We start from the raw sequence: 15,027 nt of genomic DNA on the forward strand, positions 1-15,027 counted from the left end.
AATTCCATCCAACATATTTTTTTTAGAATAAGGATCGATGTGTCATCTATGGTTAAGCACTAGTATATCAACATGCCTTAAGTACCAAAATGAAGGAATTCTGGTCCCCAACTCTTTCCCGAGATGGTTTTCACCAGATCTGCACATCCTCTGTGTAATAACCACATCTGAGCTATTGTAAGAAGTGTGACATCAGAAGACTTATCACTTTGAACACTTCACATCTTGGAACAGCAGACTTTAAAATTTACTATACAAAGGTATATATATAAGGACATAACATCTAATTTTTAAACAAGTTTATAATCTCCTCATGAACTTTGTTAATAAAAAAAGAAACAACTGAACAAAAATGTTTATATTATCAAGGCAAAGTTGAATATATAACACAATTTCTTTGCAATACATTATCTTGTCAGTAACATGACTCCATCAATTAAACACATATTATGTTGAAGGCAGCATATGCAACTTGTATTACAGACATCTATTATCTCCCACTGCTAGTCCTTCCAAAAGGAACTCAACGTATGTCAGACTATATATGCAAAAGTTGTCTCCTCCTCAATTATTAAAGTGCAACACATCACTTTCCAAGTAGACAAAAAAAGAATAATATCCCATCTTTACTACGCCCACCTGCAGTACATAAACACGGGGGGAGCCATCCCACTATTTTTCACTCCAATGACAGCCTATTATGCTGTCTTCGTGATTAATTTGATAAAACAGAACTTAGTGTTCTAAGTTCATCATGAACTAAGACTGATGAAATTAACCAACTATTTTGTCCGGGATGAATTAGCAGCATTCATTTCTGGTTATAGGAGCATCTCATTCACTTGAACCAATGTGATCATATCCTTAAAATGATATGTACAAGCTATCAGTACAGGTAAGTCAAAGCTTATGAGCTGTTTGCATTTAAGGGGATGCTCACGACAAATTCTAGTTTATTTGCTGAATGCCTGAAAGATGCATTATTTCATCCTAAGCCAAAAACAGATGGGAAAAAAAAGTAAAGGCATTTATGAATTAAACTTGGCTCAAATATTTTAAGATGCAGCATTAATAAGAATGTCCCAAGGGTGAAATTACAAACCATCTGCAATAAATTCAGCATTCTTATTCTGGCAGGAACACTTGATAGTAAATCAGATACATCTCTGCTGAAACGCTGGTTATTTCAAATGGAAAAAGGTGATAAGGTATTCTCCAAACTAACCAGGTTTAAACATTTGAAAGTACATTCATGTTTTTGTAAGATATGATTAGCAGCAATAATAAATCTAATTATGCTATGCATATTTATGTTAGCCAAACCCTGGAGCAGTAGTAGAAATCTTCTACCACAATGACAAGCCCTTTAAGATTATACTGTCAAAGAAACAATGGAACTCTCGGCAGAGGCATTGGAAATAGAACTTATGTCTAAAAAACCAACAACACGAAGTATGAATGCCAGCTTCCATGCAACCCTCCAATATAAATTTGCACTACTAAAAAAAACCTAGGAAACTTGAAAAAACAACAACAACTGCAGGACTAATGTATTTTTCTCCTGTAAAGGGACTCCATATATATTACCATCGTGATATAGTGAGGAAATCAAGGGTTAGTGATGTTCCTGTGAAGGCCACACTGGTCTGGTCTTCTTCAAGTCTGACAAAGGCAACTAAAAGGTAACTAAATCATCTCTTTCCTTAGACCAGAGTTTCCCAATCTTGCCAATTTTAAGGACTTTCCAGAATTCCCTAATCAGCCGTGCTTAAAAGGAACAAGATTGAAAACTGCTTAAGGTAACTGTAAAAAGGAGGAGTTCACAACTTTGCCTATTCATATTTGAATTCCTTTGGACAATACATTTAGTGTTTATATTTTTAAAGTACAACTTTTCAATTTCTACTCTACCTTTTTAAATTTTATTTTAAAATCAGACAATAGACACACGGTCAGTAACTGCCCCACCAGCCAGAGGATCACACAGACAGTAAAATTGACAAGCAGGGAACAAAACAGAAAAAATATTTTTTAAAAAAAAAACAAACCCCAAAAACACCAACCCTGAAAGATTTAAGAATACCAATGATGGACAGGGTTACAGCACTCATCACACGCACTGGGGGGAAAAAAAATCAGTATTCTTATGTTTACGCTTTGACACTAAAAAGTTCGGAAATGCTTTTTATTCTCTCGTTTTAAAAAAATGTCAACAGACAGCCATTTTGTTCAGAAGGTAACAGCTTCCTTTATAAATGGAAAAAAAGTAAAAAATGTTTATTACAAAAACAGCACCGGTTGCACTGATAAAGACTGAGTGTTTGGCAAGAGAAGAGTTTGCCTTGGTAACTTTGGCAGCCCTCAACCACCCACGGCCCAATTTCTCTGCTCTGTCACCTTTTTTTTTTTGCAGAGGAGAATGATATGCAGTGATCTGCTTTCCCTTCTTTTGCTGAAGTAGCGCCTCTCGGATTCCAACCACTGCCACAAAACTGTATCCCATTTCCATTGGATAAGGTCACTCCAGGATTCTATGCTATGGCGATCTATTCATTTGAGATTAGAAGTTTATTTTATGTTCAGATAGAAATTTTCCTGACAGAATATTAGAATGGATAGATAAACAGATGTATAATACTACTGATGAACGTGGATGTGTATATATTTCTATCTTTAACCCACTCCCGCCACATTAAAAAAAATGGTATCTATTTTGCTGTACTCTTTGTTTCTTTAGCTATTGCAAGTCTTTGGAAGTTCTCAGATAGTCCTTGGCATTCCTACATAAAAACAAGGGACAAAAATAGTCATCGTAACAAACCATGAAAAAAGAAAGGCGTTTTACATTGACATCTCTGTTTTCTTTATAACTGCATAATTCGGAAGCTGAAGCTCTCTTTTCCTCTTTAAAAATGTTTGAAACCTGGTTTTGATGAAATTAGAGCGAAAACCTGGATCACTAAACAATCCAACGAGGCTGGCACAAGAAATTACCTTAATCTTTCAAGAAGCTCTTAATATGTTCAAATTCTCTCTGTGTAGCATCTTTGGAGATCATGGAACATATTTCATTAACAGAAAACCAGCTTTTCAGAGCTTGAAAGAAAAGGAAAACAATTCTCAAGACAGACAAGCCTGGTTACCCAATAAAATCTATATTCACGTGGCTAATCTAAATAAAATTCATGTAAAATTGAAGCAAGTAACAAGGCACATAAAAAAAAGAATGCTTTTGAGGAAAAACTTTTCTGGGTATATTTTCTGGACACAAAAAGTTTGGTCTGATTTGTAGCAGACCATAAAGATATCAAAACTGAGGGAAGCTGTGACTGTTCCATGAAATATCAGATTACCAGACATGGATCTGAGCATTTCATTTTGTCTTCCAATGCAGCCAATGTTGTTTAAATCTACAAGAGTGTTAACCATCTTCTACTTTATGGTCAAAAAGAAATAAGAATATCATGCTCTTCCAGAATTACTTCTAACCTTACAATCTCCAGAACAGAGGTCATATTCTGCCGGTTTGGGGGAACTGGTACTGGTGGTGGCGGGAGGCTCCTCTCACCCTCCCAGACATCATCAGGGACGCTCTGCGCATGCACAGAATCACTGAACGCTCCCGGTTCTGAACCGGTAGCAAAGATAGCATGCCATGCCTGCTCCAGAGAGGTCGGCATTGGAGTGTCCAGAATTCCCAGTTGACATGGCCAACTGGAATAAGGAACTCACGGCTAACACCTTGTATTTAAGACCCACAGTTCCTCCAGATGTGAAGAAAGACAGGCCCTCTTTCCAAATGGCATCAAGATTACCTGCAATATTTTACTGCTGTTAGACCGTTGTTGGCAGATAACAACTTGTGTGTGCATTTTTCTCTCTCCCAAGTTTTTATTGAAGGCTTAGATCCATCCTTAAAATGTAAGAGGATCCACGGTAGAGGGAAAAGATTTTACACAAGAAGGAAAAGAAGAGCAATACGGGAGCTCCAGTCCAGATCTGTGGTAAGAATGGCAAGGGTTCAACAGCTGCAGCTGCTATACTAATAAGAGTAATTTAACAAATTTCTCCCCCACTTCCCCAGTATGTGGTGAATGGAATGCAAACAATAGTACCTATCACCGTTTCTTTGCAGTGGGACCTTTAAGAAATTCTCAGAATGTTATATATATATATAACATATATATATATATTGTAACAGAACCTGTTTTGCCTTAGTGTAGCCCCATGTAGGGGAAGAGTTAAATGCTGAAGAAGCATTCACGTAAACAGGGCAATAATGAGAATGTGGGAACAACCACAAACTATCTTCTCCATTTTTCAGAAAAAATCCCCCTTCAAACAAAACAAAACAAAAAGCTATCAAGGAGAATCTCAGCTAAGTTTACAAGCAGAAGTCATTTCAACCAGAGATAAGGACATTCCAGAGCTTTTCCTACAGAGGATGGATTATTTTACAGCAGGGAACAAGGGCAGCTGAAGATCCAACCATATAACTCCATAGGATAAGCACTGGTGGCAAATGTTAGGCCTGAAGGCTGAGATGGTTTTATAGGCAGCATTAAATTCCTACAGGGAGTAATTAGGGATGAAGGAGGAAAACCTGAAAGGAAGCTTTCGAAGCAGCAGGTCCTACCAAAATATGCCATTCAAGCAATAGGGCCAAAGATGTGGCTTTGATATGACACATGGGTGAATAGTATGTGTAGTTGCTGTCTATATGCCTTCCGGTGAAAGCAACTGCCGACTTAAGATCACTCAGGTCTTTTCTCTTTTATGTCAAAAGGCATTAACTAGAGGCTCTAGTTGCCTTAAAGCTATCATTACAGATCTCTAAAACCATGGAGGTGCTAACTAAGAGCAATATGAACCCTTCATTAGGAAACCCATAGGAAGAAAGACTGTTTATAATTCAAAACCAAGCTTATTTATGCCCCAATCCATTTTCTGAAGCATCTACAAGACAACATGAACCTGAATTTGCCCAACTGCATTCTTTCAAAATTGATCGTGTGACTTGGCTTTCCAGATCTGAACATAGGCATGTGCTGGGTAGAGATGAGGCAGCGGGGGGGAAAGGGGACCTTAGGGATGAAGAATGAAATATATAACATCCAGAAAGAAAGAAATCTTTAAGAGTGAGACTATATTGTAGACATTGCATTCTTTGTCAAAGAAGGAGCATATTTATGCTCTAAAGCAGGGGTGTCAAACTCATGGCCCATGGGCTGGATGCGTCACATGCTGGCCCCGCCTGGTTTAGCGAAGGGGGACGGCCCAAGTTTGACACCCCTGCTCTAAAGGTTCCTCCTGACCCTGAAGCTTGAAATAAGGAAATTACTTTAATGAAGGTGGGAATATAGCAAAACCACAGTTTGTTCCAGTGAATATTTTCAAGAATAAATTATGCATAGAACTAGTAGCGCCCTTAGTCAAAATGTGCTTTCATTATTAATATAATTCAAATGAATATTCAGATTCCTAATTAGGCTGTGAATTGCAATATGTTAACCTAAGACCATATAGAGAAGCTATTCTGATCTCTCAGTCACTGATGGAGGCTCTGGAAAATACCACTGTGGATATGAGGCAACTCCCCAAGAACCTAGAAAACAGATAAAATGAGAGAAGTGGGAAAAAAGGGCACAGTTCAATAAAAAAATGCAACAATAGTGTTATAGTAAAGTTGACTAAAATACCAAGAAAAGGAGCTGAGAAACCAGCCACCAGTTTTCGTAGCTCATTGGGTAAACAAAAGTGAGGCTCACAATAAGCAGAACAATAAGGAAAACACAGGAACGTATCCCGTTACTTATTTAAGAGAATGCATCACGAAGAATGGGGGTATACTTCCCACCTCTCCATTAGGATCAATCCTCTTGTAGAGACATAAGCAGCAAACCTAGCTAAACGGATGTTGGCCAATTGTAAGACACTATTAGAGGACATCAAATTCCCCACAGGCCAAAGATTTTCATTACTTGGAAAGTAAAACAAAAGGCGAGCGCCTCGTCACACTTTCTAGTCTTGGCAAATTTCAGAGCGGACACAACCCAGAGCCAACGGGAAAGTTAACTGTGCGGCAGAGATTCCGACGGAGAAAGGCAGTAAGAAGATGAATGCAGGCATTATCGACTGGAGGAATTACCAGTTTGTGTTCATTTGTTTATAAAAAGGTGCACCAAGAGTGTTTCCTCCCCCTCCCCTTTTCGTATGCTTTATTATTCTCATGACTCCTTGTGAACTGGGAGGGCCTGACCCCATGGCAGGCTGCTGTGGAGAAGCAGCGCTGGTTTCAGTCACGATGATTCCTCAAGTGCATTGACAACTTGCTCCAGGATGTCTGGGCAGTGATCGGCTATCTGCTGGAGAATGGCATTCGCAAACTCTTGTAGCTCTGCGCTGTCCTTCTCGGCCTTTTCCAGCTCGTTGTGAAGCTGCAAGGAAAGAAAAAGAAAAAGAAGAAGTTTCAGTTCCTGCAGCTGGGTTCATTAAATGGCCAAATCAAGATTCAATTTTCCCTCTAAAAGTTGTTTTTTTAAAAAAAGCCATGTTATTTGGAGGCAATCGTATAATCTGAATATACCGTATTTTTCAGAGTATAAGTAATACCTTTTTCCCTCAAAAAAGAGGGTGAAAATTTGGGTGCGTCTTATACACTGAATACAGCATTTTTTGCCTCCCGAAGCCCCGCCCCTTCACCAGAATGGCCGTGCAGAGCCTGTAGAAGGCTTTCAGAGAGCTCCTGGGGGCTGGGGAGGGCAGAAATGAGTGAAAAACGGGCTGCTTTTTGCTCAATTCCCCCCCCCCCCCAGTCTCTAGGAGTACTCTATAAGTCTCCTTAATGCTATGCATGCAATATTTTTGACGAAAAATGGGCCTGTTTTCGTGAAAAACGGGCTGCTTTTTGCTTTTTTTGGGGGGGGGGCACTCCCCAGGAGCACTCTGCAAGCCTCCTAAAGGCTATTCATGCCTTTTTTTGGAAAAAAAATGGGCCAGTTTTTCTGAGTGCAAAAACCTTTTTTTAAAAAAATTGCCTCTTCAAAACCTTAGTGTGTCTTATACTCCGGTGCGTCTTATACTCCAAAAAATATGGTATACTGAAATCAACTGCAGCGCCTTGATCCATTAGATACAGGTAGTTTTCTATTTGCTACAGTTTGCCTAGTTCACCGTTGCAACGGCATTTTAAAAAAGTGACTTATGACTGTTTTTCATACTTACGACCGAAGTAGCATTACCGTCATCATGTGATTAAAATTCAGACACTTGCCAAATGACGTATATTTATGACAGTTGCAGTGTCCTGGGGTCATGTGTTCACTCTTGTGACCTTCTGACAAGCAAAGTCAATTGGGAAGCCTGATAACAACCATATTACTAACTTAGTAACTGCCATGATAACAACTGTGGCAAGAAAGGTCATAAAATGTACTTAAAACAGTGTTAATAAGTGTGAAGTGTCCACATGTCAGTCCCAAATATAATTCTAAATGTATAATCTTCTTACGGAATTCATAAATATTTTGTAGTGATGCTATATTGAAAAACTGGCATAGTTAAAGTAAAGCCAAGCTACAGGGAGGTACCATAGTATTTTAGGCAAATGCATCTATGATTTTGACCAATTTTAAGTTATGGCTGATGAAAATATGGCATCGCCAGTGGAGGCTCTCAGTGAATCTGGAGCACCAGGAACTGGCAGAAAAAGCTGGTTATTTAGACACTTTTTAGTTTGGATTCAAATCTAGATTTAGCACAAAAATAAGACTTGGTCACTTAATTTCTGCAGCAAAATTAGATATAACTGATATTCCAGAATGGTTTTTAATGTAACAATTTATCACATTCACAGGACTACCCGACTCTAATGGCAAATTATAAATATATAACTTTAATAAAAGGACAAAACAAATGTGTGTATGTGTGTACATGTATATGTATGTATGTATGTACACATGTATATGTGTGTGTGTGTTTACTTAACCCTTTGGGACCTGTCTTGGAGATCCTGTAAAATTCTATGTTATCTTCTACCTTATCTGTATGAAGCCATCAGGAAGGACTGTTTACAGGTTTGGATTTTGGAGTCAATTGTTACTGGAAGCTCTAGGTTGATTTCTAAAGTCTTTGGCTGTCTCCAGATGGTAAAGGTAAGGTATTAGAGAATGAAATTGAAATTGCTTTTTCTGGAAACCAGGCTCCAGAGTTTGATAGGCCTGATATTGGAACTGCACTTGTCCTATCCCAAGACTAAGCTTGCTAAACCCAGGACTGAATACTGAACAGTCATATAAATGGACGTGCTTTTAATCAACTTAAAACTCACTGATATTGACTATTTCTTGCTAATCTACATGGGGATAATTTACCCTGAATAGAAGAGATACAAAATTATAATGGAGTTTTAAGAACGATGAAAAATGCTAAAAACCTAGTTCATGGAAGACAACCAGTTCAGGGGAAAAAATAATAATACAAGTGAACGATGGCCTATGCAAATGATGTCGACTGGAGATATTTGGCTTCTGGGAACATGGTCTGAATTTTCTGGCTGGATGAGTTGCATGTCACAGGAACTGGTAAAAATGCTTTTGTGCAAACTTGATTTTGGCCAAGCTTAATTAAGAAGGCCTTGGACTCTTGCAGACAAGGTTTTTTTTTTAATTTCGTCTCGGTGCTCGTGAATTAATTAGGCCAACTCTTGGGACCTTCACACACAGAGCCCTGACATATAGATTTCAGATAAATATGGACACATTGAGAAAGGAGGAGAGGTATTGTTTTAATGAGGCTTATTAATGAAAATGTTGTCCATGGGGTCGCAATGGGTCAGACACAACTTCGCGACTAATAACAATAATTAATGAAAAAAATTAGAACACTGGCTTATTACATTCACAGCCTTCACTGTTGATACTTTAATGTTCAGTATAAGAAAGTAAACAAAATGGAACTGAGCTGCTGATATAGAAAGCAAATATGATTTAAAAGGTGTGACAGAGTACTGATTTGGAATAATAGATTCCTATGTCTTTATCTGTTACACATTTGTACAGGGATTAGAATATGATTATCTATATGCTTAAATGTTCTGCTTTATGTTACTGGCTAACAGATGTTTTGATTTATTCAAGTAACTGAAGAATACAGTTATCTTGACGCCAGGAAGAAGTATTATTTCATGAATTCTGAGGTAGTAGCAGCTGACATTACTTGAGAAAGGGTGGGTTTTAATAAGGAACCAACTATGGATATACATTGGGGAATAAAGCTTTCTGGCTACAGCATGCTTTATTTGTAAGAAAAGTGAAAATAGACATGTATCTGAAATTTACTCTACGTAAGAGATCGTGTTTCAAGTTCTGTGTTCTTCAGATACTCTTTTTCCTCTAATATTATACATCTGTATGTTCTTATTATTTATACTGTCAGGATTTGGACATAGCATTGTGGATTTTTTCAGGCAGGGGGGTGAGCTAAAAGAATTAAAATAGGATACCAGAGAAATTTACATTTGTAGCAAAAGACTACTGATGTATCCTTTGTCAAAAGTTGGGAAAAAAGAATATTTTTCCAGGTAAATATATTTTAGATTTTTTTTCTGATGAACAGGGTAAAATTTTGCTCTTTTCATTCCATTTTTATTATTGTTATGATTATTACTTTTAAAATTATATCTTTTCTAATACCAAATCTATGGGTTTTTTCCTATTAGTTTGGGAGTAATAGATACAAAGCATAAAAACCTCCTTACACTAAAGTATGCAAAAGGAATTATGATAAGGTGATGTTTATGCTGACTAACTGACCATAGCAACTCCTGTAAATATCAGACTGACAAGTTTAACGGGGGGGGGGGGGAAGGGGGGGAGGGATGGGACTAAGTCAAGAATGATACAGAAGCTCAAGTTTGAGACCCAAGATGGTGAAAGATTTGTTTCACAAAGAAAAGGATTTAAATTCATTTACTAAACAGAGTCATGCTAAAGCATGAAGAGAAAGATATTCGGGATACAAACAGTTAATAATAGAAAATCCAGCAGCATTAGGTATATAATATGGTAAAAGAAAGATTCAATATAATTACGTGCTTGGAAGTCACAAAAGTTTTTTCTAAGTATGCAAATATAATACATGGTTATATATGAGGGAATTATCCAATTATATTGGATGAGGGAATAAATGGGGAACTCATCAAATTTGCAGATGACACCAAGCTGGCAGGAATAGCCAACACTCCAGAAGAAAGGCTTAAGATACAGAAGGATCTTGACAAACTTGAACATTGGGCACTATCTAATAAAATGAAATTCAATGGTGAAAAGAGTAAGGTTCTACATTTAGGCAACAAAAACGGAATGCACAGGTACAGTATAGGTGGTACCGTGCTCAATAGTAGCAACTATGAGAGGGATCTTGGAGTTCTAGTGGACAACCATTTAAATAGGAGCCAGCAGTGTGCAGCAGCTGCCAAAAAAGCCAACACAGTTCTAGGCTGCATAAACAGAGGGATAGAATCAAGATCACGTGAAGTGTTAATACCACTTTATAATACAATACAATACAATACAATAGTAGAGTTGGAAGGGACCTTGGAGGTCTTCTAGTCCAACCCCCTGCCTAGGCAGGAAACCCTATACCGTTTCAGACAAATAGCTATCCAACATCTTCTTAAAGACTTCCAGTGTTGGGGCATTCACAACTTCTGGAGGCAAGCTGTTCCACTGATTAATTGTTCTCACTGTCAGGAAATTTCTCCTCAGTTCTAAGTTGCTTCTCTCCTTGATTAGTTTCCACCCATTGCTTCTTGTTCTACCCTCAGGTGCTTTGGAGAATAGTTTGACTCCCTCTTCTTTGTGGCAACCTCTGAGATATTGGAATAATGCTATCATGTCTCCCCTAGTCCTTCTTTCTCTTAAGCTAAACATACCCAGTTCCTGCAACCGTTCTTCATATGTTTTAGTCTCCAGTCCCCTAATCATCTTTGTTGCTCTTCTCTGCACTCTTTCTAGAGTCTCCACATCTTTTTTACATCGTGGCGACCAGAACTGAATGCAGTATTCCAAGTGTGGCCTTACCAAGGCATTATAAAGTGGTATTAACACATAATGCCTTGGTAAGGCCACACTTGGAATACTGCATTCAGTTTTGGTCGCCACGATGTAAAAAAGATGTGGAGACTCTAGAAAGAGCGCAGAGAAGAGCAACAAAGATGATTAGGGGACTGGAGACTAAAACATATGAAGAACGGTTGCAGGAACTAGGTATGTCTAGCTTAAGAGAAAGAAGGACTAGGGGAGACATCATAGCAGTGTTCCAATATCTCAGGGGTTGCCACAAAGAAGAGGGAGTCAAACTATTCTCCAAGGCACCTGAGGACAGAACAAGAAGCAATGGGTGGAAACTAATCAAGGAGAGAAGCAACTTAGAACTGAGGAAAAACTTCCTGACAGTTAGAACAATTAATCAGTGGAACAGAAGTTGCCTCCCGAAGTTGTGAATGCTCCAACACTGGAAGTCTTTAAGAAGATGTTGGATAGCCATTTGTCTGGAATGGTATAGGGTTTCCTGCCTAGGCAGGGGGTTGGACTAGAAGACCTCCAAGGTCCCTTCCAACTCTACTATTGTATTGTATTGTATTGTATTGTATGTATACTCAAATATGCATGATAGAGAAACAAGCAGTTCTTTAGTTTAATGTATCGGTTAAAGCGCTGGATTAGAAAATGGAAGAGAGTCACAGAAAGACAGTTGGGTGACTTTGGGCTAGTCCTTCTCTTTCCGTCTAACTCATCCCAGAGGATTGTTGTCCTGGGGAAAATAGGACTATTACAAAGCTTCTGATATGACTTGAAATCTTTTCAGAGTATGTACGTTCCTTGCATGCATTTATGTATTTATTAGATTTTTATTCCACCTTTATTTTGTACAGGACTATATAATGTTTTCTTGAGCTGTACAAATAAAGATTGGATAGAAATCAAATGAATACATAAATGCATGTAAGAATACTCTGACAAGATATCAAGTCCTATCAGAAGCTGTGTTGCAATAAGTAAAAGAAACAAGAATCTGGGGTGAAATAGACTTTCCACATCATTAGTTATCTAGCAGTTATAAGGAGAATGAAGAAATATAACTGAAACATAAAGCTTATATCAGCACAATAAATGTGCACATGTATTTTTAGGATCCATATCCATTCTTCAAGACCCAAACAAGTGGTTTACTTTAAATTGTTTGAGCCATACAATAATTTTTCAATGAAAGACTCCAGATTTAATACTTATCTGTCAACCTCTTGATATATATTGTGTTTTATCCTGTTTTGAGCTCATGACATTTTGCTGAAGTTTCACTTAGATATTTTTACAAAAAACAAAAAAACCCAACCCTTGAAAGCAAAGCTTTTCATATGCAGAATAAGAAAAAACATTATCTAGAATTTTTAGATTATAAAAATAGGAATACTGATTTGAGGTAATTTTCAGTCTGACTTACAAGGATATTTCAGATTTATGAAGAGAATATTATTATTTTTTGCTGAGATACAGCAGTAGCGTATTTCTAGATCACCTACAAATCCCTTTTATATAGATCCAGTACAAACACACTGAAGATTCTATTCCAGGTTAATTCAAGGGCAGATTTGCTCATTTATACTTTCAGCACCAGAAATGTTTGGAACCCATATTATAAAAGGGTATACTTTAGCCTTGTTTAGATATAATGATTAATAGCTCAGTAATATATGAACGAGTCTCAGGCTTTTAAGCTATCTTACTCTCCATAAACTGAGGTTAATAGTAATTAGGGCGGGCCTGGGAAAAATTTAATTGGGTCTTTGGGCATGTCTAGGGCAATGTGACATAGAGCAGCTAGGAGTTCTTGGAAGTTGTGTAGTAAAGTAATTTTACACTCTGGATAAAATGTCCTCACAACATTTTTCTTTTTAATAGACATTATTTTATTTATTCTAATATGGGTTAAGCTGACCGTACTGAATTTGGGGGGCTTTTCTATCAATTCTGCTGAAAGAAACATGGAATTCTATCCTTGAATCCTGCACTGACAATATATTTCTGAATTCATATTATTTAAGAATAGCAGAGGGCTGTGAAAGTTTGACCATAAGAAAGGCTGAGCGCCAAAGAATTGAGGCCTTTGAACTCTGGTGTGGAGAAGACTCCTGTGAGTCCCTTGGACTGGAAGGTGATCAAACCGGTCAATTCTAGAGGACATCAACCCTGACTGCTCTTTAGGTGGCCAGATCCTGAAGATAAAACTCAAATACTTTGGCTACCTAATGAGAAGGAAGGACTCCCTGGAGAAGAGCCTCATGCTGGGAAAGACTGAGGGCAAAAGAAGAAGGGTACGGCAGAGAATGAAATGACTGGATGGAGTCACTGAAGCAGTCGGCATGAGCTTAAATGGACTCCAGAGGATGGTAGAGGACGGAAGGCCTGGAGAAACATTGTCCTTGGGGTGACGATAGGTCGGGCACGACTTCGCAACTAACAACAAGAAGAATAGAAGTAACTACATCTTGAACCCTAACCCTTATTACTCTAAAAAACTGCACACTTTCATTTAGAAAATAAAACAAATTCACACATAACCAAGGAATTGACATAACCTACTTAAACCCAGTTTAAGCATCCCAATGAAAACATCAAATTCTGACCTGCTCCAGAGTCATCTTCTGCAGCTCCTTCTCCCAAGCTGCACGATTCTCATCCAGATGGTACGATGTGGGAGGAATGAGTCCTCGGAGAATCAGAGGGTCCCGGTCATGGCATAGGGCTGTCAAATGTCCAATATATAACTTCAACTTGCTACGATTCTGATCAAGGTCTAAAAGAGGCTGAATTACCTAAAAGTACAGAAAACAATTCAATCATATCCTGAAACAGAAACAAAGGGGATATTTAATGAAACTTAATGCAAGAAACTGGAGGAAAGCTGAGAGAAATCACTAACTACTGGGCAAGGGAAAGGGTATGTATGGATCCAGTCTCAGAAGATTTGCAGTCAAATTGTGTTTAACTAAAAAGTACTTTTAGGGAATTAACATTTCATACAACCACACCACCCCCGCCCCAAAACTACTATACCTTAGAATACCATTTTCAAATGTTTTGAAAGATGCAAGGAGCCACATTTCTTTTTGATCATTACCAATGAAACGTTAGATAAAGGAAAAGGTTCCCCTCGCACATATGTGATAGTCATTCCCGACTCTAGGGGGTGGTGCATCTCTGTTGCAAAACTGAAGAGCCAGCGCTGTCTGAAGATGTCACCATGGTCACGTGGCTAGAATGACTAAATGCCGAAGGTACACGGAACGCTGTTACCTTCCCACCAAAGATGATCCCTATTTTTCTACTTGCACTTTTACATGCTTTTGAACTGCTAGGTTGGCAGAAGCTGGGACAAGTAACGGGAGCTCACTCTATTATGTGGCGCTCGGGATTCAAACCGCTGAACTGTCGATCTTTCTGATTGACAAGCCCAGCGTCTTAGCCACTGAGCCATTGCATCCCGACTTAGAATACCACTTAGAATACCTGCATTTGAAAGATGCAGGGAGCCACATTTCTTTTTGATCATTACCAATAAAACATTAGGCAGTATGAAATGAAATTTCTGACAAATGATCTACAGAATTTCAGCAAAGAAGACCAATGGCAAACCTCTGGCTACATCAACGTTGACTGCGAATAGAACTATGGCTGCACCTGCTGCTTGTCAGCAGGCATAAGGTATCTCTCCAACCATACCCTTTAACCCTAATAATGAATGTGGAAGTGTGATAATCTCTCAGTCAACAGAAACAGGTGCTGGTATTACTTTCAACAGTGTCGATGAATATACAATTGTTCTGGCTCCTTTGCTATGTTTCCAACACTCTGTGAATGGATTAATGGCCGTGCAATAGGAGGAGCTGAAAGCTTTAGATTAGTGGTGTCAAAATCCTTTCCCTGGTAGGACCCTGTTTATAGTTCAACATTGGGATTAACATCT

The 15,027-nt window shown here is 38.3% G+C and overlaps 1 protein-coding gene across 5 annotated transcripts in view; it reads right to left on the bottom strand.

Annotated features, from left to right (window-relative positions):
• Positions 1-340: 340 nt before the first annotated feature.
• Positions 341-15,027, bottom strand: part of ERC1 (ELKS/RAB6-interacting/CAST family member 1) — a 154,525-nt gene continuing 139,838 nt past the window's right edge. For 3 of the 5 annotated variants that reach the window (XM_081958233.1, XM_081958232.1, XM_081958231.1), the window contains 2 exons: positions 13,688-13,876; positions 341-6,437 (listed from right to left, as the gene is read on the bottom strand). In XM_081958233.1, coding sequence (XP_081814359.1) covers positions 6,300-6,437; positions 13,688-13,876 — 327 coding nt within the window. In that variant the 3' untranslated portion in view covers positions 341-6,299. Of the gene's footprint in view, positions 6,438-13,687; positions 13,877-15,027 lie in introns of those variants that run through there. The other 2 variants (XM_081958236.1, XM_081958234.1) reach the window with 1 other exon arrangement.

This window comes from Natrix helvetica (genome assembly GCF_964273705.1).
Source record: "Natrix helvetica genome assembly, chromosome: 6".
NCBI lineage: Eukaryota > Metazoa > Chordata > Lepidosauria > Squamata > Natricidae > Natrix > Natrix helvetica.